At 38.1% G+C, this 25,563-nt stretch overlaps 5 protein-coding genes across 9 annotated transcripts; 2 read left to right on the top strand and 3 right to left on the bottom strand.

Annotated features, from left to right (window-relative positions):
• Positions 1-2,448: 2,448 nt before the first annotated feature.
• LOC130992266 (protein FAR1-RELATED SEQUENCE 6-like) lies at positions 2,449-7,815 on the bottom strand. 2 transcript variants are annotated; one of them, XR_009091265.1, is made up of 3 exons: positions 7,561-7,815; positions 4,531-6,691; positions 2,449-3,671 (listed from the first exon to the last, which is right to left on the bottom strand). XR_009091265.1 is itself a non-coding variant. In XM_057916823.1 (2 exons), the coding sequence occupies exon 2, from the start codon at positions 6,689-6,691 to the stop codon at positions 4,670-4,672; it is 2,022 nt and encodes a 673-aa protein (XP_057772806.1). In that variant the 5' UTR covers positions 7,561-7,815; the 3' UTR covers positions 4,361-4,669. The 2 variants fall into 2 exon arrangements, 1 of the variants encoding a protein (XP_057772806.1); XM_057916823.1 differs by lacking the exon at positions 2,449-3,671 and having other exon boundaries at positions 4,361-6,691.
• On the top strand, positions 2,662-3,769 carry LOC130992267 (checkpoint protein hus1). Its single transcript, XM_057916824.1, has one exon. It carries the CDS (start codon positions 2,662-2,664, stop codon positions 3,604-3,606), a length of 945 nt encoding a protein of 314 aa, XP_057772807.1. The 3' UTR covers positions 3,607-3,769.
• Positions 7,816-8,035: 220 nt separating the features above from the next.
• On the bottom strand, positions 8,036-11,529 carry LOC130992265 (protein FAR1-RELATED SEQUENCE 8-like). Its single transcript, XM_057916822.1, has 2 exons — positions 11,309-11,529; positions 8,036-10,408 (listed from the first exon to the last, which is right to left on the bottom strand). The coding sequence occupies exons 1-2, from the start codon at positions 11,375-11,377 to the stop codon at positions 8,150-8,152; spliced, it is 2,328 nt and encodes a 775-aa protein (XP_057772805.1). The 5' UTR covers positions 11,378-11,529; the 3' UTR covers positions 8,036-8,149.
• An 860-nt stretch (positions 11,530-12,389) lies between these two features.
• LOC130992264 (uncharacterized) lies at positions 12,390-15,437 on the top strand. 2 transcript variants are annotated; one of them, XM_057916819.1, is made up of 11 exons: positions 12,390-12,730; positions 12,906-12,981; positions 13,050-13,135; positions 13,316-13,409; positions 13,504-13,580; positions 13,665-13,792; positions 13,928-13,999; positions 14,326-14,396; positions 14,733-14,808; positions 14,995-15,138; positions 15,218-15,437. In XM_057916819.1, the coding sequence occupies exons 1-11, from the start codon at positions 12,491-12,493 to the stop codon at positions 15,255-15,257; spliced, it is 1,104 nt and encodes a 367-aa protein (XP_057772802.1). In that variant the 5' UTR covers positions 12,390-12,490; the 3' UTR covers positions 15,258-15,437. The 2 variants fall into 2 exon arrangements, with proteins under 2 accessions (XP_057772802.1, XP_057772804.1); XM_057916821.1 differs by having other exon boundaries at positions 12,624-12,753.
• Positions 15,438-15,802: 365 nt separating this feature from the next.
• On the bottom strand, positions 15,803-21,792 carry LOC130992263 (formamidopyrimidine-DNA glycosylase). 3 transcript variants are annotated; one of them, XM_057916818.1, is made up of 11 exons: positions 21,295-21,621; positions 20,140-20,191; positions 19,136-19,193; positions 18,715-18,783; positions 18,456-18,581; positions 17,943-17,993; positions 17,575-17,652; positions 17,404-17,496; positions 17,241-17,343; positions 16,744-16,778; positions 15,803-16,660 (listed from the first exon to the last, which is right to left on the bottom strand). In XM_057916818.1, the coding sequence occupies exons 1-11, from the start codon at positions 21,521-21,523 to the stop codon at positions 16,235-16,237; spliced, it is 1,320 nt and encodes a 439-aa protein (XP_057772801.1). In that variant the 5' UTR covers positions 21,524-21,621; the 3' UTR covers positions 15,803-16,234. The 3 variants fall into 3 exon arrangements, with proteins under 3 accessions (XP_057772801.1, XP_057772799.1, XP_057772800.1); XM_057916816.1 differs by lacking the exon at positions 17,404-17,496 and having other exon boundaries at positions 21,295-21,792; XM_057916817.1 differs by lacking the exon at positions 17,241-17,343 and having other exon boundaries at positions 17,397-17,496.
• Between the last annotated feature and the right edge of the window lie 3,771 nt (positions 21,793-25,563).

The following is a 25,563-nucleotide window of genomic DNA, read 5'->3' as shown; positions in this document are numbered from 1 at the left end:
CCTCCCCAATCCCACCCCAGCCCCGCCACCCCCCACCCCAAATTTTTTTTTTTTAATTTTTTTTTTAAATTTTTCCTCCCCAATCCCACCCCAGCCCCCCTCCCAAAAAAAAATTTTTTTTTTTAATTTTTTTAAATTTTTTTCCTCCTCAAATCTCACACCAGCCCCGCCACCCCCCACCTACCCCCCAACCCCCCCCCCCCCCACCCCCCAAAAAAAATTTTTTTTTTTAAATTTTTTTTAAAAAAATTTTCTCCCCAATTCCACCCAGCCCCGCCACCCCCACCCCCACCCACCCCACCGCCCCCCACCCCCCACCCACCCCCCCCCAAATTTTTTTTTTTAAAATTTTTAAAAAAAATTCCTCCCCAATCCCACACCAGCCCGCCACCCCCACCCACCACCCCTCCCCCCATTTTTTTTTTAAATTTTTCCTCCCTAACCCCACCCACCCCACCCCCTAATTTTTTTAAAAAAAATTCTCCCCAATCCCACCTCTGCCACCCCCACCCCTACCTAAAAAAAATACTTTTTTTTAAAATTTTTCTCCCCATCCCCACCCATCCACCAACCCCCCCCCCCTTTTAAAATTTTCTCCCCACCGCTTTATAGGTCAAGAATTTGATTGAACAATGAAAACGGCGTGTATCATTTTGTAATTTTTTGTTATCGTTTATTAAATAGTTCGATCTATTATATTAGAAATTACGTAACAAAAGTGCGAGTGTTGATCGGAAGCTATAGAGCCGAACGACATAAATATAATTTAAAAAAATGGGGAAGGGGTTGCAGTCGGTGGGGGTAGGGTGGGGCTGGGTAGAAAATTTTTAAAAAATAAAAAAATAATTTTTTTGGACAGAGAGATGGGGAGAAAAAATTAAAAAAAAATTGGGGGGGTGGGTAGGGGTGAGGGCGGTGGGGTGGGTGGGGGGTGGGGGTGGCGGGGCTAGGGTGGAATTGGGGAGGAAAATTTTTTTTTAAAAAAAAAAAAAAAAAATTGGGGGAGGGGGGGTGGGGGGGTGGGGGGTGGGTGGGGTGGCGGGGCTGGGGTGGGATTGGGGAGGAAAAAATTTTAAAAAAATTAAAAAAAAAAATTTTTTTTGGGAGGGGGGTGGGGGGTGGGTGGGTGGGGTGGGTGGGGGTGGCGGGGCTGGGGTGGGATTGGGGAGGAAAAAATTTTAAAAAAATTAAAAAAAAAAAAATTTTTTTGGGAGGGGGGTGGGGGGTGGGTGGGTGGGTGGGGTGGGTGGGGGTGGCGGGGCTGGGGTGGGATTGGGGAGAAATTTTTTTAAAAAAAATTAAAAAAAAAATTAGGGTGGGGGGGGGTGGGGTGGATGGGATGGGCGTGGGGGTGGGTGGTAGTGGGTTAGCGGCAAAACATGTCGGGTCGGACCGGACCCATAACAAACGGGTCGGGTCGGATCTGACCCGTCAGGTTTTGGGTCTAAATGGGTCGGGTCTAGAACCAGAACCAAAACCGTTGCTTTATAGCTCAACGGGTAATGAACGGTTCTGGTTCTGGTCCGGGTAATATCCACCCACTGACATCCCTAGCCATGGCCATTGAGATGAAGATGGAGTAGACGCAGTCGCAGAATGCAATTAGGCAGCTCATGGACTTAAGGTGAAAGAGTAGAACGCCCCAGCCCCTCCTATTATCTAGTTGGTGAAGTGAATGATCGGAACTTCTTGGCTTTGAGTTCATCATATTAAATTCACAGCAATTGCATTTGCTCAACTTGTTTCTTTCGATTAATGAATTAATTACTACTAACTGGTAACAAGTAGAGGTATATTCAACTACGCAACTGATACAAAAATAATCAAAAGCAGTGCAAAATAGTCACAACAAAACTGACCTAATAAATACATCATGATTTCACATTGTTTACTCAACATATGTGAGTCACACATGAATCATTTCAACTTTAACAATACAATACTCTGTTCCTATTTGTATGTGTTGTGCTGCTGTCAAATACAATACAAGCACATGAAAACATTCATATTTTGAAAACCAAATGTTAACAAACATCCTATTTCAGAACCCAAACAAGGTGTTCAAATCAATAAATCAATTCTTCAAGACCATAATTTTCTTCAGAGATTGAGTGACGACATGAAAGACTAGACGATTTCTATATACACTCATGTTAATCTACTTCCTGCTTCAAAATTCAACGAGGAAAATAGTTTGGTAGCTTTTGTAATATTTTCCAATACTCTCTTGTTTATTTCAATTCATGTTGATTGCATTCTGGTGAACTCGTTTCTAAAAGTCGACTGAAGAATTACTACTTTTATGAAGAAAGTTATACTCATAATATAAATATGTAAATTTCAACAAATTCACTTTATTGCAATTATATTTAATCTCATCTTATAATTTCATTGAAATATTTAACTAGATTATTATTATTTGATTCCTTATCTATATCTTGAAAAATATTGTAAGGTTAAATAAGGTTTCGATCATGTTATTGAGTCTACCAATTCTCATACTAGTAGTAAAGTTGAACAGAAAAAACAAAAAGGGGGAAAAAAAGTATTAGGCGGCAAACATAAAATCCAATAATCAAATAAAAACGTTCCCTCCATTTCCCAAAACCCTTTCTGTGTCTTCATCTTCTTCCCCAATTTCTGCGACCCACACCAATCAACATGAAATTCAAAGCCTTCCTCACAGAAAACGGCATCAACCTCCTGGAGAAACGGATCCTACCCGCCCTGGACAAAATGGGGCGGGTCTGCCACCTTTACCTGACCCGCGACCACGCCTTCTTCCTCCACAACCTCCTCTCCGCCGACGGCGTCCACTCCGTCGCCCAATTCAGCAAGGAATCCCTCTTCCACGACTACCGCATCTCCAGCAACAACGATGACCGCATCGCCTTCTCCGTCGACCTCTCCCTCCTCCACCGCGCCCTCCGCTCCGTCCTCGCCATCCGCGACGCCAATTCCAACGCCCTCCTCATCAAGCTCGTCAAAAAGCTCCCCCCCAATTCCACCCAAGCCACGCCCTTCCTCACCTTCGAGGCCCGGGGCCACAAATCCGCCGTCGTCCAGGACGTCCCCGTCTCCAAACCCCTCTCCCGCGCCGACGTCCACGAGCTGCACCTCGCCGTTGAGAGCTGCGAGCAGCTCCCGGCCACCCTCGTCATGGCGCCGGAGCTGAACTCGCTGCACAACTTCGTGGACGGGATGAAGCACGTGGGCGACGTGATGGGGGTCTCGGTGAGCAAGTACGGTGACCTGCATTTGCAGATCTCGACCTCGCTGATCTCGCTTGGGGCGGAGTTCAGGAAGCTGAGGGTTTTAGGGGAGAGGGCGGATCCGGTGGCGGAGGACGAGGGGGTGAGCGCGCAGATTAGGGCGGAGAGAGGCGTGCAGAGGGGGGATGCGATGAGTGTGCAAGTGAGCGTGAAGCATTTCTTCAAGAGTCTGCAGTGTAGCTTGGCAAAGCCCGACTGCGCCTTCTTCGGGATTGCTCCGCAGAGTGCTTGCCTCATGCTGTTCTTCCAGTTCTTTGTACCGGGAACCAGGCTCACCGATAACTCATTCAGTCTGCATTGCAGGCTGCCTGTGCTCGACACCGGCTCCACCTGAGCCTGACGACCATTTCTGCTTCTTACAACTTACAACTTGAGCTCATGCTGATTATAACAATACTACTGAAAAAAGAAACCAAATGCTTTGGTAATGTTTTGTGGTGTTATTGAATTTGCATTTTTCTGTCTACATTTGTCAATTACTGGACATTTTTCATCAACTCAAACACTCACTTGTTTTAGGCTCTGATGCATCATATTCATAAGCAGAGCAATCATATTTGTTTTTTAGATATTTTAGATAAGTGAAAGAGATCATGGAATAAACAGTAAAGTATTTAAGTATGTCGATAAATGTTGTATAGAGTAGCTTATTTTTCTTAGCATTTAAAGTTGTATATACATCTGACCAACAAAAATGAGATGATACTTTTAACCCAAATGAGATAACATGAAAACAAATCTAACTCATGCAGAGACTTACTTAGTTACATCACTATTTAGATCTTTATTTACAAGAACTCTTGAGCAATATAACTAATTAAGTAATTATCAATTTTAAGTTCATTGAAAACTAGAAGTGTTTTGACAATATATTCTTTCAACTCAATTTGTTCGCACAATATTTTCAGCTAATACTATGCACCATATATATACAATTTGTTTGCATTAAAATTTAAAATACCAATAATATAATTGTTTCCAGAGATCATATGAATCAAGGACAAAAAATGCACCATGATGTTACTTCTCAAAATAAATAAACGCAACTGTTGCTAAATCTGACACTACATGAAGATGAAAAAACCGTATACATAGAAAATCACCAAAATTATTATTTATTCTCTGACTAATAGCATATTTACATGTACAACGTGCAACACACACAAAATTCACAAAAAATATGAACATCAAGCACCATGAGAATGTTCACTTCGAAGCAATAAATCAATAGTAAAATGTTAAATTCTATATTGCGTACCTGCATATACATACGTAAATGATATTCCTATGCTAACGACGCACCCAAGCATGGTTGTGGCAATTGCTCACACGCTTGCCGCGATTATTGTGTCTGCCTTGCATATTTGGTTAGGTTTTAAAGGAACAGCGCACATAATCTATACGGCATTTGTTGGATAATCATCTTGGATATGAGCTTTGTTCATCATCTGTTCCAAGGATTGAGTAACGAACCTGTATCGATCATGTGATTTCCTTCCGTCCTCGACCACCTTCACAACACTCCTGTACAAGTTATCATATCTATGCACAGGGTTATTGATATCAATACCGTTTAATCTGTAATCAAAAGTGTAACTACGGTTGATGTCCTTCCTCCACCGTGCAAGGATATATTGAGGTGGAATTTCGTCCAATCCGATTTGGTTGATAACACATAAGGCATGTCTGCACAAATAACCCCTGAAGTTGAATAGCGCGCACACACACAGCACCTCAACATCAGAAGTATTGTATACCACCTCGAAGTCTCTTGTTTCCTTCCTGTTTTCCTCGACTTGGATGTCTTCTTTCACTATAAAAGTCGCAACCGACCCCTCAATGTTCGTCTGCCTTATATTATAACATGAGTACACACCCTCCACTTCATCTTGAAAATGTTCAAATATGTTCTTTGTGTATAATTTTGAGAGCTGCAATTCGAAAAACAAACTTGACTTCAGCAGACAACTTGATTTATTAGACTCTATGTCAGATAATGTTTCTCTCTGGTAAATATCCTGCTGAGCTCGATCATAACTACAAAGAAACTCTCTAAGTGAAGTATGCTGGCTCAAATATTCCTGAAAAGGTGAAGCCAATCTCTCATTCTCTTTTACAGGAAACATTCCTGCAAAAAAGATCTCTTTCAGATAGACTGGGACCCACCGCTTACGATCTTCAAATAAGTTTTGAAGCCACTTATAATTCTTAAGTCCATGGCTCTGCACCATGTCCTCCCAAGCTGCTTCAAACTCATCTGATCTCAGCGAGTGATAAACCGCTCTAGTAAGCCCATTTCTGATTACCTCGTATTCCTCCAGAGGCGCTAGTTCGTGCAAAACCATCTTCATAATATTTGTCAAAGAAAGACAATGAGATGCTCTTGGGAAAACCTCACCAACAGCAGTCTGCAAGGCTTTGCACTCGCTGGTAACGATGGTTTGTGGAGGCCGTCCGACCATATATGTTAGCCATGCTCTATACAGCCATACAAAGGACTCGACAGTCTGACCTGAAACCAAACCACAACCTAGTGGCACAGTCTGTGCGTGGTGATTGATACCAGTAAATACCACCAGCGGAACCTCATAGTTTTCTATTAAAGTTGTAGTATCAACAAATAAAACATCACCAAAATAACTGTAGGCAGCCCTGCACCTTGCTTCAGCCCAGAAAACATTGCGTAAACATCCTTTTTCATTAATGTCCATCATGTAAAAGAAACTAGGATCATTCAACTGCATCCTCGTAAAAAACTTGAGCATTTCCTGAGAGTCCCCCAGTTTGAGCTTCAGTTTATTATCACCCTGATCAATATTATCCCTAAAATCACCTTCATCAAAATTTGAAACCCCATTATCCTCCGCATCAATGACCACAGTTCTAAACAACCTAATTCTTTGAACTTCGTCAGCGCCATTTATTGGCAAGGGCCTCTTACTTCCAAGATCCATTATCTTATGAGACTTATAAATGTTATCATTAGTCGGACTGGTTAGATGGTTATGCTCTAGTTCAGTTTCTATAATTCTCCACCTCTTGTTATCCATCAACCTAAATTTGATCATTGCAGGACAGCCAGTCCGAGTTTCAGGTCTTGGCCGGTTGGCATCGGTTTTCTTCTTGAACCCCGCGCTACTGCAGCTTAATTTTCCTCTGTATCTCTCCTTGCTCTTTCTATACCATGTATTACTTACTCTTACTCCGAATCCTTGTTGTTTTGCATAACAATTGTAAAAGAAATAAACATCATCGTAGGACTCGAATTCCATCCCAACAGCAGGAGGCAGAGGATTATCACCTTGTAAAACGTCGCCAGTTTGGCCAACATATTCTGTCATTGCACATTCTCCATCAATCTCAAATTCCTCAGCCTCCTCATCATACGTAGGTTCGCTATTGAGAGAAACGTCATCCATCTATTGGAAGCAAAATTACAACATAAGAACCAGTAGCTAGGAAAGAAGTAGTTTTACCACAGAAAAAAATGGAGATGTTGCAGTTGCGAAAAATCAAAAAAAGTGTTCTTGTAATTGCAATATTCTAAAATTCGTGTGAAAATTGCAAATTCAAGTAAACATAATGTATCTAGACACTAGGAAATCGCAGATCAATTAACAGATGGAAAGTAGACTTCACCTACTCACAAGGAAAGATAGAATTGGAACCAAAAAACACAGCTTCAACAAATCCAGCTAACAATTTCGACATATTTGAGTATCAAAACGACTAATTGCCATAATTGGGCCAATAAGCTTCTGACCGAAGTTTATAATTCTCTGAGGGTGAGAGAGAAAAGAAACAGCAAAGTTCCCAGCTCCAGCACCACATTCAGCTGAAGCAACTTTTTATTTTATCCAAATGCCAAGATAACAGACAATCATTTTTTTTTTTACTTAAAAAAAAAAGGTTTCATTTTTTTTCCATTATCTTCGAATGATAGTTCCAATTTAATCAGAAGCAACGAAAATCGTAACTCCATGTAGCTTAGAAAAATGATTAATTATGGTTGATTCACTTGAATATTAAAAATAATCATATAATACGATTTGCTAACTTTATTTGTCACCTAAAGTCTAAGCTCCAGTATTAATTTCAAAAAGAAAAGAAAAACACTCGTAATTCGACCTTGAATCCGAAAAACAAGTCACTAGAATAAAAAAAAGGTGAAGCATTGAGATTCAAAAGCGAATCATTCTACAGTCACAAAATCCCTGCCTTCAGAAAATCAATATACAATTTAAATACGTATGCAAATAGGATCACGCACACAGAGGGATATGCTTACTCTCGACTAATGGCGATATTTAATCGGCGGCGCGGCCGGGAAATCGCGGCGGTCCGGCGGTGGAGCAGTCCTTCAGATGTGGTTGGTTGTACAGACAAAGCAGTGCCTCCGGTTCACATTATCACATCTTCGCAATTTTGGTCGAATTGTCGGATGTACCCTTGCAAACTTTTGTTCCCGTCCAATTAATTTCATAAAAATTTATACATTTAGGCCCCTACATTTTAGTGGTATTTCGATTAGGCCCCTATATTTTGTGATTAAACATGAATGTGAAAATCTCACCACCACCTTCAGCTCCTCGTTACTTTACCCAACCATTAATCAAAATATGTTTTTAATTTAAACGGGAACAACCAAAACATGTCTTAAACCCAAAGAACTTAATCGTGTTGGATTCTCGTCAAAAATGTATATGTATTCACTTTAGCAATACAAATAAATTGACGTGAAAATAACCATCATTTCAGCCATGTGTCGCAAACTATTCTGTGTATAATAAACAAGAGCCAGGAGAATCAATGTATATACAATTAGTAAGATTTTATAACTGTACATTCCCTATATTGCTACTCTACTATACTCTACACTACACAGGTTTCTCTGCAGCAAGCCGAACCTTATTGAGCGATTCCTTGAATGCTTGCCACGCAACCATATGATGATCCTGCGATGCCATCCCTTCCGCAACTACTTGCATGGCGCGTCTATACAGATGCTCGTGCCATTGCACAGGGTTGCTAATGTCGATACTGTTGGAGCCAAGATCAGGAATGTACAAGCGTTTCATGTCCTTCCTCCACCGCGTCAAGATGTACTGGCCGGGGATCTCCTCCACCCCGTTGTATTTCAGGATGGTCAACGCATGCCTGCATAGATATCCTCTGAAACTGAAGCAACAACAAATGCAACGAACCTCCATGCCTATTTTATCATACACAACTTCAAAGTTCCGTGCTTCCCTTGCATCTCCTCCATCGTCTCGTTCTTTAACCATACATGTGATTATTGGCCCGTTTACATGAACACGAGTCACACTGAAACAACCAGGCATCAGCGCCACCTCTTCTTGGAACTTCAAGAATATCTCTTTGGTATAGAGTTCAGAGGCCTGCGTTTCATAACTGCACCTAGTTCTTAACACTGGTCTAAACTCTCTCGACTCGACATCATCAAGAGCTTCCCTCTGGATCATTTTTTGTTGAAGTAATTCGTAAACCTTGAAGAATTCAGTCCAGGTCATTTGATCATCTAAATAGCCATGAAAAAATGGATTTGCGTATTCACCAGGCTGATAAGTAAATATTCCAGCGAAAATGGAGTTTTTCAAGTAAACTGGAGCCCATCTTTCTCGCTCTTCATACAAGCTATTGAGCCATTCATGATCTCTGATGGAAAATTTTTGAATCATCTCCTCCCAGCCCGTTTCAAATTCTTCTATCTTCATTGAGCTGTACACTGTTCGGTTTAATATTGTTTGAAATACTTGCGACTCACCCACCTCCCCTAATTTTTCGTGAATGCTCTGCATTACACGTGGTAAATGGAGACAATGATGAGCCCTTGGGAAAACCTCAGAGATTGCACCCTGCAATGCCTTGCATTGGTCTGTAATTATAGTTTGTGGAGGACGTCCCAACATACATGTCAGCCATGCTCTCAATAACCAAACATAAGTCTCGAAGGTTTCTTCAGCGAGCAGTCCACAACCCATTAACACAGATTGACCATGGTGATTCAATCCACTGAATGACAGCAGTGGAATATCATGCTTATTTGACAGGCATGTTGAGTCAACAACTACCACGTCACCAAAATAGCCATAGGCAGCCCTTGACCTGGAATCGATCCAGAAAACATTCCTCACATACCCTTCATCGTTTAAATCCATAATGTAAAAGAAGTTCGGGTCAGCAAGCTGGGCCTGATGAAAATAATTGTGAAGAGCTTCAAGATCACCATTTCTAAATTTCAAACGTTTCAACTGATCCGTGTGGTGGCCGAAATCTCTTTCACTTGAGCTTCCATAACCCACAGCATCAACAGCTGGAGTTCGATAAAGCTTAATTGTTTTTACTTCCACATCAACAGCAGATCCCGACTTCCTCTTGATCCCTGCTTCCATCTTCTTATGTGACCGGGAGTTTTGAGCTTTCTGATGATCAAATAAATGGTTATGTTCTAGTTTTACTTCATCCAACCTCCATCTGTTTGACTCCACCAACCGCAACCTTATCATTGCCAGACACCCCGTCCTTGTTTCCTTTCTTCGAGTACATGCTTCTTTCATTGTTTTAAAGCCCTCACAGTTGCAACAGAGTACTGCCCCACGCTTCTCTTTGCTGTTACGTTTTTTCCATGAAGATTTGACCCTGATACCAAATCCAAGCTCCTTGGCATAGCAGTTGTAGTAGTTATAGGCATCATCATATGATTCAAACTCCATTCCCTCGACAGGTGGGAGATATGACTTTCCAAGTGTATGATCATTTTGAGCACCCGCTTCATTGCCAGTTATACCAAGCATTTGGTCACTGCTGCTGTCCCTGTCATTGCTTCGGATCTCAAGCATTTTCTCACGGTTGCTCTCGTGGCCATTCCTCTCAAATTCGAGCACATTCTCACTCTCATCTTGAAGGTCCACATTATGAATGCCGAGCACCTGCTTGCCATCATTCTCAAGGTCAGCTCTTCCAATTCCAAGCACTTGTTGAATGGCATTCTCAAGATCATTGCTCTTGAGTTTAAGCATTTTGCTGTCTTCAGTTCGAAGATCAGGGGCTTCAATCTTGAAGCCTTCCACTCCTTCATCCAGCAGTTCTTCACTGTTTTCAGAAGTTTCATCCACCTAACACGAAAATGCAACAGCAACAGCAAAAAAGTATACTAAGTTGACACATATGGAAAGAGAACCAGAGCCCTAATGAGACTAATACGAGCAAGTAGTCACGCACCACAAACAAGATAGTTTTTTTCCTAAAAAGATACTAATGATCGAAAAACAAGAAGGAAAACAAAAGGTTAGTTTTTATGTATGCTACTTCTGGATCCAGTAAGCAATATTTTCGCTATCACCCACACACACATACCCGTGTATTGGCCGAAAAATACCGTTTGCTATCAACACCTAATATCAAGAGGGTACTTGGGGAGCTCCAGCAACCCCAACCAAAATTTTTAACTTAAAATTATGACACCACCGATTTTTGTTTTATTTTAACACCCCTCATGTCTGGAAATTATCAATTTTAGCACCCACAAACTATTTTCTTGCATCGGGCCCTTGCTAGTGTGTTTTTCTACGCATAGCATCTACTCAACTTAGTAGCAGAGACAGATTTCACAAAAACCACAAATTGCAATCTACATTGTGATATCTAGCAAACAAGCAAGATAACTTTCGAGCAATAACATTTTTCCATTTTTCAGTTTCTACTGAGATCTGCTGCAGGTAATGACATGTCTGTTAAACGCAGAAGTAAATAAAAATGAGGTTGATACAGCAAATTCACGTAGATGAATCACAAAGCAAATGCATGCATAAAAAAACAAAGAGAAAATACAAACGTTAAAAGCTAAAAAATTATATGAATTCCCCAGCGACGATGTTTGGCATTCATAGAAAAGGAAATGATTAAAAAAAAATTAGGGCACCGAATTGGGGAAAGGGAGAGGTGTGATACAGTCCTCAGGCGGTCAATAAATCGCAGTTAACGGCATCGAGAGTAAATAACTAGTAAAGTCTTACGGTAATTTCGATGCCGGAATTAGACGATAGGCCGTCACCGGCGGGAGATAAGACGGCGGCGTCGGCCATTGGTGGAGGAGAGGTTGACGTCTGGTTGCGTCAAAGTCTGAGAGGTTAGTATCTTTTCCGTAGCTCATCAGTTATTTTATTTGTAGGCCCTTGCATTTTCAGGTCTTTCCAATTTTTTCCAACTACCAAAATCAGAATTTGTTTCCTGGGGCTGGGGAGGACATTTTTGCTATTTGCTTTATCTTATTTTTTATATATTTTTTTCTTTTCTTTTCGGAATGTATTTTTGATACATTTCTTCTTACATGGAGTACATTTTCTCATGTTTTTCTCATTTGAGAATATAAAATTGAATAAAAGTAGTCTGATAAAAAATAATCATATTTTTGTATTTCTCATTTATTTCATGATAAATTTATAATTAAAGAGAATGCAATCTAAACTATCATTTTTATAAATTATTTTATTTTATTTTATTTTATATTTTACATTGATTTATCGTTTTTCGACATTTTATTAGAAGCTATTTCTTGCTACATAATCATTTAAACCTCTTTTGTCTTTTGGCATTTTATCATCCAAATTCACTAGTTTTATTTTAACCCACCAATCCATAATCAAACACTTTTTTTATGGATTTTAAAACTAGTGAAGAGCAAAATTACAAAATACATATGACATCTTTTAATATGTATAATGTCTACAATTAAGATTAAAAGAGAGATAAAATCCCTCTCTTAAATATAAAATAAATAATGAAATACATATTTTATTGACACGGTTAAATGACGGAGTAAATTTTTTAACATTAAAAATCATAGATTCGAATTCTATTAACGTATTTATAAGTTTGCATCTATCATACATATATAGATCATCTATTTCTACTGATAGTTAAAATAAGATCTGTGTAGAGTAGAAACAATAGAAATCTATAGAAGCTTGAACAGAAGAGTACCTATTTTGATTGACCTCAATTCATGCACAATATAATTATTGAGTTGTGGAAGGAGGGTAATATGGTCAATTCACCATTATTCATTAGCAGACAAAAATTAAAACGAAATAATACGAAAGCAGAGAGATTCAGTTGAGGATGAGTAGTTAGTGACTGCTGGAGGTCGTTAAAATTCCAAGTCCCTCCACCACTCGCCACACCTCTCCACCGCCGCAATGCCTTTCTCTCTCCTCTCTCATCCGCCTCTCATCTCCCCGCCCACTTCTACTTTCTTATCTAATAAATTATTCAATCAGAAACGATTCGCCCGTATAAGCGTGGAAGCTTCCAAAAACGACGATGACGAAACTGCTTTCAATCCGTTTGGGTTCGTCACCGATAATCCTTCCAGCCGCAGCGCCATTCAGCTACCGGAATCCCCTGCCGAGGACGGGAACGTCGGCCAAATGCTTTATGTAATTATTATTTAACATTTTAGGTGAAATTATGCTTTAGATGCCCTTAATCTGTCTCTAATTTATTTTTTTCGTTTCTTATTTAAGTGTTATGTTGGTGAAATTGATGACGTTATGCTTCTATTTGGGGAATATGAACTGATATTTGTATTTGATGTCATTTCTCTTATAAAAGAAAATAGAAGGCAAGGGAAAGGAATATGGCTCTTACATTAAGTCGGGAGGTTTTCGATGGTTTGTAAGAGAAACAGGTAACACACTCGCATCAACATGTTTTTTTCAGTTGAAATCAGATAAATTTGGTTCATTTCCTTTGCAGGATCGCGTGAAAGAGGGCGTGGAACCATCGTGTTTCTCCATGGTGCTCCAACACAGTCGTACAGCTATCGAGTTGTTATGTCTCAGGTAACTGCTGCTGATCTAATAACTGAGTTCATAGATTTTGCAACATAGTGTTTTGAGCATATTTTTCTTGTTCAACTACAGCCATTAAATGAGTCTTGGGATTTATGATCTTTTGTGACCATTGAATTCTAAACAAATTATGTTTGTCTTTTATTGATTTCCATGGCTATCGTTTCGTAGATGTCGGATGCTGGGTTTCACTGCCTTGCACCTGACTGGATAGGATTTGGTTTTAGTGACAAGCCACAGGCTGGATATGGATTTGACTACACAGGTTTTGCAGCTTACCGATCCTTTATTTCATTTTGCGATTATATGGCAAATAGTTTTGGATTTGTTGACGAGAATCTGAAAATTTTAATTGACAGAGGAAGAATTCCATGAAGTGTTTGACAAATTACTGGATACTCTTGGGCTTACTGATCCCTTTTACCTAGTAGTTCAGGTTTGGATCTTTGTCCTGCTTCCTCATAATATTTTTGAAACTAGTATGTCTGCAAATTTTACGTGAATTCCCTGCGTTTTGTAGGGATTTGTTGTGGGATCGTATGGATTGACTTGGGCTTTGAAAAATCAAAGCAGAGTGTCAAAGCTTGCAATCCTGAACACGCCATTGACGACCTCATCACCGCTTCCCGGGCTATTTCAACAGCTCAGGTTTTATGCTTACTTGAACGATTAATGCATTTGTCTATGGAAACGACCATCTCAAACCTCTATTACATAATACTGGTGTGTTTTATCTATTGGTTTTCTGATAGTAGATGTGTCTGCCTCTTTGCCAATTTCCAGGATTCCACTTCTTGGTGAATTCACTTGCCAGAATGCAGTTATGGCTGAGCGTTTTATTGAAGCAGGTAGCGCGTACGTATCAAGAAAGTTTTCTTCCATTTTAAGAGACCTCAAACCTTTACTTTCAATGAGATGCCTACTTCTGATTTGAGATTTTAATTCTGATAAATGAACATCATAAGATATTAGAAACTTTTGCACTAAACTTACATTTAACAGATAAAGCTCAATTTTACTGCCCCTGACATTAGGAACACAAACTACCAATTTCAGTTTTTTGTGAGTTGGCAGAGAAGTGGCCAATGAAAATCAGAGTCGAGAAACTTTATTAGTTACTTGGATGTTAGATCTACATTATGTTACTGTGTTATCACTAATAAAAGATGTTTTCATGGCAGCTATGTCTTGAAGCTGGAAAAGGCAGATGTATATCGGTTGCCATACCTCTCTAGCAGTGGCCCTGGATTTGGTTTGTAATATCATCCTATCTTGTAACTAATTTTATGCGTACAAATTTCCCATGGCATCCATCTTCCATAGATTATTTTGAGTTCTGGTTTCGAATGATATCTGATTCATGCAGCAAACTATACTTCAACTCGCAAATAAAATTTATGTTTCAGGATATTATTTTTTTAAAAGGAATGTGTTATAATATTATTTGTATCTCATTATCTCTGCAAAATGTTGTTTTCCAACCAAAACGATTGTAGCTTCTTGTCTTATCAAAGCCATTTGAAAGACAAAAGATTATAGGTTAAATATTTGCTTGGTTTCACTGATTCTATTCCTTTTGGTGTTACAGCTTTGCTTGAGGCTACCAAAAGAGCTAATTTTAAAGATATTAACAGCCGAGTATCAGCTGGATTTGCATCTGGAAGGTATATTATTACACTAATAACTAAAAAGAGATATGAAATCCTCCTATACATGTCTCCGATAGCACTAACATTTCAGCACATTAGATCATAAAATTTAATTTTTAGAAGAGGCGAGCAATCTCTCCATGATGATTCTATCACCATACCTTTCTCGTCTCTCAAACATACTTGGTATGGCTTCTTCAGCTGGGAGAAACCGATACTGGTTGCCTGGGGAATGTCGGACAAGTATCTGCCGCAGTCAGTTGCTGAAGAATTCCAGAAAGGGAACACGGATAGAGTACAGCTTAAGGTGATCGAAGGTGCAGGCCACATGCCGCAGGAGGACTGGTAAGCAATCTCTCGGAAATTGTTCGTTTCTGCAAACATGAACCTTTCCTACCCTCTCAACAACATTTCATATTTACAGGCCGGAGAAAGTTGTCGGCGCCTTGAGAGTATTTTTCTGAAGTGCAGATTGCCTCTTACCACAACTGAACTGGTAGATTTTGGCATCTTATACCATGTAAATCTCGACGAATGTCAGTCAGTATCACTTCAACTCCAAAATTTGTAAATTAAGGTACCATATATGTTATGTGTATATGTTAATGGTTAAAGAAGAAAAAAGGAAACCTCTATTCTACTAATCATCATCATATCAAACAACACCTTGCTAATGCTCAAGGCCGCACCGTACAACCCTCTTTTCTTATTTTTGTTTTTTTGTAATTAAGGTTTAATTCAAATAATACTAGGTGAGTGTGTTGTGAGTAAAAAAAATAACCCGCATTATTATACTTTTCTTCTTTTTTATAATTAAGGTTTAATTAAAATAATTACTAGATGAGTGTGTTGTGAATAAAAAAGATAACCCATTTTATTATAATGTTATGTGGTGGGATATGGATGGTGTCCAAAAATGAAAACTGCACTCTTATATGAATAATCGCCATTAATTGCAAAAGTCTGTCTAGAAACAAACCACAACATTTACCGTACATAATACACAGTATTAACTAAACATTTATACGTATATTCTTTTCCCGCCAAATAAGCAAGCCTTGAAGTGGCACTACATAGATGATAAGACACCTAAATACCATAACTTTGAACACGGCATTGTCATTAGCAATGCATGTGGAAGTCAGTACAAAAAACACCACTTGTACTGTACGCGTACAAAATTCCTTCCATCCAAAACCATATGATAAATGCTGCTTAGGCCCAAAACACTACTCTACTAATTCTGTTTAAGAATCTCATAAATTAGAAAGAGCAATCAATCTAAATTACACAAAAAATAGCACCTCTTTCTGTTAGATACCCTACATCTCCCCTTCACAGAACTTGGAAGGAGAAAGGCCAGATATAATATTCTGGTAGATTACTTGTTTTGTAGTGCCATTTCTGGGATGCTACTGCAGCTTTTTGCCTTCATTACCTTCTAAGCATCTTCCTCCTCATCCTCGACTCCATTTTCACTGGAATTACTGAGGTTGTCATCACTTTCCTCGTGCTTTCTCTTTGCAGAAGCACCTTTCCCTCTAGTTTGTCTCCGCTCCACTTCTCCATTTTTGCCTCCCTTGGGTTTGCTCTTTGCAGGAGGCTTCTTTGCCCCTCTTTTTCTCTTTGAAGGTACATCATCACCATCAGAGTCTTCAACACTGGCATTGGACTTTTTCTTTGAGGACTTACTAGCACTACTACTCTTCCTCCCTTTCGCAACTTTTGGTTCCATAGGCTCATCCTCCGATCCTGACTCATCAACACCGCCACCTTTTCCAGAACTAGTGCGCTTAGATCTTTTATCTGTCTCTTTTACAGCTTGGTTGCCACTCAACTTTTGCAACTCAGGGACATAAGCTGTTGTCTGCAATAGATGTGAATTGAATCTCAGGGAGAAAGTGCCGCCATAAATAATAAATCAAATGCTTAGCTTTGAAGTGGACATACCCTGCCACCAGCTTTGATGAAGTCAAGTTTCTTCCCTGAAAAAACAGAAATCTTTTTTAGCTTTCTGAAATGAAACTGAAACATCTAAATTGGAAGTAACATCAACTGTTGCAACACAAGGTCAAGAGCTTCAGCTTCCCATTTTCTTCCAACATAAGAAAAGTGGTACCATGTGATTTCACTTCAGCTACAAGATATTGAAACTTATGGAGGTATTATTAGTTCTACAGTCAACTTTTTCACATTCTTAATTTTAGAACCCACATGATTATGCACAATCATCATATAAGCATTGGCAAAGCCTAAGTGAAACCAAAAGACTGGAGAGGAAAAAAGAATGACTCAGCCAAAAGAAACCAGGAAAATACATAGATCCTCATTTAAATAAATAGAAATCATTTGGTATCACCAATTAAGCTAGTAATTCAATCATTGACATTACTGCAATATTTGTAATAAAAGATTGAAGCAAAATGCCACACAGGTCGAGAGCCAACCATCAACAAAAGCCTTGCCGGGCTTCTTTTCCCGAGAATTGAAAATCCAATTATCAGGGAACTGACTACTGTCGGCCCCAACCTCAAGTGCCTTTTCAATTACCTGTAAAATAAACCATTGATGTCAAATTTATCACAAATGTCCAAACATCTCACCATTAACTTTTCCTGGTTTCTTGCCCCAGCGAAAATGAAACAACCATTCAGTAGGGAAGCGAAGGCTGTCAGCATCAACTTTGACGGCAAAGTCTGTAACCTAAAAGTATTGTCTCCAGTAACATTCATATGGTTGCAAGCTTAATCTTAAAAGATATGTAGACAATATCTATAATACCTCATTAATGCACTTGAGCAAGTTTGTACAGCATTCTTTCGACAGGCTGGAAGCAGTTTGCAGTGGATGAATTCTTGCCTGTCCAAACACCATTAATTGATCAAACATGCAGTGGTCACAGTTTTTCCATTTATATTTTAAGGTTAAAAGGTGAAAACATAAATACATGCAAAAGCCCATATGTGGAAATTTGAACTGAAACTGCTGCTTATACTTGCTCGGAAACTGAAAATTACAGCCCCAGGTTTAAACTAAAAGAAGGCATTCAGTCATCAATCTGACAAAAGCAAGGAACTCTATAGCAGCACTTTGCATCAGATTTTTCTCAGGTAAAAGGATACAGGTGGTAGAGAATAAAGCAGACTAACTTGGTATAAAACTTCATCAGCCATCCAATTGCCAATGCCTGAAAGAAAACTCTGCAGAGAAGAACAGACATCTAATAAACCAACACCACCATGTGACAAAAGCACAAACATTAAGAGTAGATCTTAATCATTACACTGAACTTTCTTAACAGAACGCCATATTAGGAAAAAAGTGAAAAAATATGCTTAATTAACTGATTCAGCTTAAGCAAAGTATCATATTAATTACAAATAACAAATGTCAGAAATCAATGCATTCACACATTTTTTTGGTGGGTAAATAAATTTTTAAATAAAACAAAGTACAAACTGAATACAAGAAGAGGGCATACTCCGGAGCCAAGATTCAAGAAGAGGTACTTATATGGCCTCATTAAAAACTTGTAACCCCCCCCCCCCCAACATGGGGAAAACCTCACGAAGGAAAAAGAGTACCATAATAAGCACAGCATAAGAAAATTCTTGGCATAGCCTTTACATTTCACTCACTCATACATCATAAAACATTCAAACCTGGTCAAGTAAAAGAGCCTTAATTCCAATGTTCTTCTTTTTCAATGAGTTGCAGAGCTCGTCTTCTGTCATGGGCTCCGTTAATGCATCAGGCCCAAGCTCAGAGATTGGGGGAACAGAAACAGGCTGTAAAAGCTCACGTTCATATTGAAATTTGAGTTTGATATGGTTAAGAGAAGGACGAAAATAAATATACATAAACAAAATTTAAAAAAATATATATGCAGTCTGCAGATTGGTTTACAGTTTCAGATATTACATTGTCAAGCAGGCGAACTTTAGCAAACCGCCTCTTGTCAGTAAATGAGAATTCCAAACCATCAGCAAGCTGAACCAAAAATGAATAGATCACATAATTCAGGATATGGACATCAATTTTGGTGTATGTGCATATTTGATTATTTTCCAAATATAATAAGCAGCGACACTTAATGCACGACATTGCACAGAGGAATTGATGTTCCAAGACCCTTACAGCATGGTTGTAGATTGATGCAAATTAAACACTTTACATAAATATGTGCATGTCAAGTACACTTTGTTAACTTTTTCCGTTGAAGTACAGTACGCATTATGAATTTTGTCAAGCAATGACTGTAATGTAGTATGTAAAAGTTTGTAGTTTTATTTATTAAGAGCTTGCAGTTTCAATTTTATTCAAATAAGGAACAGGATCTCACTTCAACAAATAACTTGGAATACTTGGAAGGCCATTCATCTGTATCCTTCACCACAGACCTGTCAATGGTAACGTATGTAATACAAATTATTACTATCAAAGAAGTTGAGAAATGATAAAATAGGCAAAAGATGATGATATAGCATCTGATTGAAATAATTTTTAATCCATCTCCTCATTTCTTCCATCAACCACAGCATTTTTGTAAGTAAAAATTTGGTCTAATATCCTTAGTTCTTGGATAACCAGTAAAAGTAAGGAGACACGTTAGGTATTTCAGTCTAATTTCTAGTGTCATATATTCCTGAAATTAACTGAGTCGAAGTAAAAACACAAATCATGAAGACTGAACTACTTATTTCCTCTAAAGGATTCAGATAAGAAACCATCCACAAAGTCAAGACTAGGTATGATGGCCAAATCAAAAACATCATAATAAAATAAATGCAGCTGGCTCATTTTTATACAGAGCCACTGTGCCAGCCTCATGAGCCATATTGGCAAATTCCACTGTCAGCACTATTTGTTTCTTCATTTATTCTTTCATTCTTTTTGTAAGAAAAAGAAAATTTTATTATAAGATGGTAGAATGAGAAGAGTCATTACGACACAACTTTCAATATCTACTACCTAACTCTAGCACGGTACGAGCATTAAACTTATTAGGATTAGGATTTGAAACCCCTCAAGTAACTATCCACTTAATCCTATCCCAGTACCCCATACCTCTTCTAAAGATTTATCTCTATCCTCAAAGATCCTTCTATTCCTTTCAAGCCAAAAGAATCAACCCAAGGACGGAACCCACGTAACACTTTGCCCTTTTTGTTGATAAAGCCTCCAAGGTTAGACAATCAAACTGTCAGAGCATGGTAAGATCCAAAGTAAGCCTGACAACCAAACTGTCAGAGTGCATGGTAAGATCCAAAGTAAGCCTGACTCTCAGAGAACTACATGTGACACGCTTAGATATTATTATGAACAACAAAGAAAATGTCTGCTTACCTTTTATATTTGGTGACTGCAACTCCCTTGATATATACAGCCCCAGCCATTCCTGAAAGAAACAAATGAAAGAAATCTTAAGTCCAATCACAAGTTCTTAACCCATTTTGGTTCTTAAACTTTGCATACAAGCAAACCGAACTAAAATATTAGCTTGCCAGAATAGAAAGATTGACCAACAGTAAACTTCTGTTGCATTGTAAAAAAAATCATATTTTAACATGCAATATGTTTATTGTTAAGTTTTCTGTGAATATGGTTCCAGAAAGTAGGTAATCTTACCAACAAGATATAGAAACAAAATGTGTAGCAATTATCATTTCATTGAGAGGGCAATGCAAAGAAGAATCTTCCCAAAACACATAACATTGACAAAAGAAAAATAAGCCAAGTGTTGCTTGTTCCATTCTGACAAACTCCTAAGCACCCAGTGCAAACACTATTTACCATCCTCCCAGTTTGATCACTCAGCTACAGGCTTTCACATAGCCAGTGATACGAGGACCTACCAATGACTTCGAGATTATATATAGCCACAATTTATCTAATCCACTGAATGTGCATTAAGCACATGATTCTACGACCTATGCATGACTTCAGTTCACCGGAAGAAAGGAGGCTCTTAATTATTTCATACAAAACTGCAGAAGGGGTTAGAATTCAACCAATAACCAATAAATGGTACTAGGACAAAACTAGCAATAGCAAACAATGACATAACAAGATATCCTTTTTGATCAATAACTGCATGAGTACATCTCTTTTGTACTTCTTTTATTTGAAACAAAGTTCTCTAACCTTCTACTCACCACATGCCACAAAAACAGCAGCCTTTTATCATTGTTCTATGTCATCAATAGGGTTGCAGTAGGCTTCAGGTATGTTGTAAATAAAGCATCCTTGTAGTTGTACGCAGGGAAATCATCAACCAATTAAACTACTTGCCCAAGTTAACCAGTAGCTACCAAATTCTCAAATTTGTAAAATACACCGAAATACAACCAAGCTACATTGTAACAAGAACGCAAATGCACCAGTGTCATGAAATTAACAAAAAATCGAGCACTAGTAATAACTCAACAAACGGAAAACGACAGGTATGCTTGGAAATTAGGGTTTAACAAAAAATCAAAAAGACAATAATTGCAACAGTACCGAATTGAAAAGAGGGGAAAGGAGGGGAATCAAGTTCAATCCACATGTTCTTTCCCTTCCGATGCGTGGCGACGATAGTTTTTCCAACGAGCGCTGCCTCGAAGTCCTTGGGAGAGACACCGTCAATGACTTTGGAATCATCAGCTACAATCACTTTTATTATCTTCTTCCCGACGGTGTGCTCTGCCAGCGCCCGACGCGCCGCCTCAACCTCCGGTAGCTCCGGCATTGTAGGGTGACAGTAGAACTTCTCTGCTCCAACGCCGAGAAAGAAGAGTGAGAGAAGTTGGCGCGCACTTTCGCCTGTGACGGGGAGGGTAGTACTGTAAATTTGTATGGCGTAGAATAAGCTATTGGTTGTGGGCCTGGGCCAGCCCGGGCCGTAAAAAAGTCCAGATTAGAGCCCGCTTCAAATGGGTGAAAATTTGCATGCCATTGCCATAGCCCATAGGAGTATTAAGCTATTGATTTTGCGTTCTAGTTTTTCTTTGAAGAAACACAGAGCACATATCTTTCATGAATTTAATTTGTAATAACGAATTGGATTTATTCTTAATTTTTTGATCCAATTCACTTATATCCACTAATACAGTCAATTTTTCTATTGAAAAATTACAATGTTAGTAACAAAAGTAGTATACTGTTTGTCCCAATCAAGAGAGTACCCCTTAATTCATAGTAGTACTCCCTCCGTCCCACGAATCTTGACGCGTTTGGTTTCGGCACGGGAATTAAGGAGTTGTAAATTAGTGTTTTAAGTGTGTAGTTAATAAAGTATAAAGTGATAAATTATTACCTTATTTGGAAATGTGTCAAGATTCGTGGGACGGCCTAAAAAGGAAAACGTGTCAAGATTCGTGGGACGGAGGAAGTACTTCTTAAAATAAGTACTATCCTCTGATGTCGCCAAAATTTCATGTTGAGGTTCAACCGTTTTTAGAAATCTATAGAAAAACTTTACTTCAAACTTCTTAAAATAATTTATTTTATTTTTTTCTCACAAATATATTTCCCAAACCATATTCTTAAAATTATTGTGTTCTTAATTTTGTTCTGTTTTCTTTTAATTTTTCCTTCTTTTTTAATTTTTTTTCCTTTTCCATGTCTTTTTCAAAAAAATGGGGGATGGAATTGTGGAAATTAGTATATTAACTCTATTACCTATAGTTTATAGACATGTGGTGAATCTATATCTATATTTATATTCAAAGCAAAATATCATTAAATGACCATCATATTTTAACTTAGGGGTTAGGCTAAAACAAAAATATTTTTTAAAATATAAATTAGGAATTATTTTTAATCCTTAGATCTTGAAAACCTAAGGTGAACTCATAATTTTATTGGATGAATTCATAATTTTGGGTTAAATCCTACAAGAAGGTAATTTTAATTTTTGAATTCATATATTTTCACAATAAATTTATACGAATTTTGAAGAAGATTATTCAAAATTCATGGTTTGTAATTTGTATTTTAAAAGAGGTTTGTAGCCTACCCCTCCCACTTTAACTTAGCCCACTGGTTAAACATTTACCATGAAAACCATCTGATCAAACTGAAAACAAATATTCTTTTTATTTATCTAATTCCTCTTCTCCAAATCACAAATAATTTGATTTAATAAAGTCCACTATGACTACCCAAGCAGACCAGACATTGTCTGCCTTGACTTCTTATAAGTAAAGCATCTATTTACCAATATTCTTAGAAATGATATTTCTAAATTATGAGTGACTGTGTTGAGATTTTTGAACCATATCTTTAATTCCAGATTATAGGTGACTATGAAAACGCCAAGATTTTTTCTTTGGAATATTTCATTTTAAATTATTTAAAATCATGACCGCACGCGGTGCAAACAAACTGATCTAGATTCTAAGTCAAACAATCATAATTTAAAAAATAATAATGACTTTAAGCTTAGTTTAATAATTCAATATGGCTAAAACTCAAGAATATTTTTGACGTCGACTGTCCAATATTCGGCCATATAGATGAGATATTGACAAATGCAAATGTTTCAAATAATGATTCAGTCGCATGAATTTTTGACATTTTTGCTTGCTCGAGTCTTAAATATGGCGCGCCTTGTATTAATTTTTTTATATCCCATAGTCGGCTAATTAGTCTATTGTGCTTTGAATGCTTACAATAATAAATAATAAATTAAAAGAAAATAAAAAAAATACTAACCTATAGGCTAGCTAGTTACTAAAATTTGAAACGTGCCAACTAAACCTGATGTGGAAACGGCACTAATTATGGTTCATAGGTGTGCCAAATCTATAGCCAGTATATTAAAATGTTGCATTGCTGATTATTTCGTATTAAAAAAAATCACCTACGCCCACACTATTTAAATTTCTCAAGTTTGAAGGTATGATTTAGCATTTATTCTAGTACAAAATGTTGCCTTTACATTTCCGTGAGAAATTTATAAGCATGGTTTAGCATTTACTTTTGTATAAAATATTGCCTTTTTTGGTCGTCACCTTGTGCCTTTGTATCCTATTGAGAAACTTAAGAAGATTTTGGAAATTGTTAGATTAATTGAAGTATTATCGCTATACAGTAACTTTTTTGTGTTTTTATTTTTATTAGTTTTACAGACATCATTATCGTAATTTAAATCACTATATAATATAAATTAAATTATTTAATATGTGAACTTGTCAAGTAGTAACTAATATTATCATTTATACTCCATTTCCTTATTTTCCAGTTTCTTATTATTTTTCAAAATTCGTTAAATGTTTATATCACATATATATATCATCACTTTGATATACATGCATCTGTGACGGAACGAAAACAAATGACTTTTCCTTTCTCTTCATTTATATATCTTTCTCTCAATAAAAAATAAAAAGATTCAGGTTCTTCTTCTTAGAACTTTAATTTGTCATTTGAACTGGCTTTCTTGTCTATATTTATTCTAATTGTCATTTTTATATTAATTAGAAAGACTGAAATTCCTATGTTTTTATATTAGACCAGACTAAAAAATGTTTTTTCTCCTTAATTGAGAACCCTAGTTTTTTCTCATTCGTTGAGAACCCTAGTTTCTTCCCTTCGTTGTGAACCCTTGTTTTTCTCCCTCTTTGAGAACCTTAGTTACCTTTCTGTCCTCTGTCCATGGAAGAGTCGATGGCTAGCCTTAGTTTATCTAACGAGGACGAGGAACTCCTCCTTGATGATGACGTTGAGGGTGATTCTACTGTGTCGGTAGATCAGTGCTTGGTGGGAATATATCTCACGGATCAACCCATAAACTTCAACCTTATGCGTAGCCGATTAGCAAGCGCGTGGCGGCCTGGGGAAGGGTGTTTATGAAGGATATCGGCCAGGGAAGATTTATATTTCAGTTCTTGTATGAGATAGATTTGTTGCGTGTTTATGACGGCGGACCGTGGGCCTTTGGAAACTACCCGTTGATACTCCACAGACTTAAACAAAGCGAATTTCCCTTGACAGTCCCGCTCGATCAGCTTCCATTTTGGGTCCAAATTCATGATCTCTCGGCGGGTTTTCTTACCGAGGGCGTCGGCAGGCTGCTTGGTAATTTTATTGGCTCTTTTCTTAAATATGATTCTTCCAACTCGTCAGGGGTGTGGCGACAGTATATGCGAGTGCGGGTGGGTATTCGTGTCAATGAGCCCCTCAAGCATTTCAAGAAACTTAAGCAGAAGGATGGTTCTATGTTTGTGGTTAATTTCAAGTATGAACGTCTTAATATCATCTGCTTTCTTTGTGGTAAGTTGGGACACTCGGAAAGTTTTCGTGATCTCATGTTTAATCCGGCTATGAAAGATTCTACTCGTGAATGGGGAGTGTGGTTTAAGGCAACGGATAGACGAGCGTTGAGCCTCTCCGGTGACAAGTGGTTAAGGAGCGACGATGGTAGTAAGGAGGTGGTGGCTACTAGGGTTTCATGTGATACGCCAATCCCGGATCCAAAAATAAGGTTCCAAGAAAATAGGGATATCAATCTTCCTTCTAATGATATCCCATATTCGACGGAATTAGTCCCCCAGATTTCCTCTAGACCGGTGTTACGCGATGTTAGTCACGAATTCAACGTTAACAACTCCATGCAAATCGATGGTTCTTCTTCTTCGGCTATTATTGATGAGAGAAAGCGGCGACGTGGTGCTATCTCTATGGATCTTGTAATCAATCCCTCATCGGAAAATTTTCCTGAAGGTTCCTCCGAGGCAAGCATATTCTTCATACTTATGAGTTAGCATCTGGACAGGCCATCAATTA

The sequence above is a fragment of the Salvia miltiorrhiza genome, chromosome 7, assembly GCF_028751815.1.
Source record: "Salvia miltiorrhiza cultivar Shanhuang (shh) chromosome 7, IMPLAD_Smil_shh, whole genome shotgun sequence".
Taxonomy (NCBI): domain Eukaryota; kingdom Viridiplantae; phylum Streptophyta; class Magnoliopsida; order Lamiales; family Lamiaceae; genus Salvia; species Salvia miltiorrhiza.
Note: the sequence above shows the minus strand (reverse complement) of the source record. Positions and strands in the feature narration are given on the sequence as shown.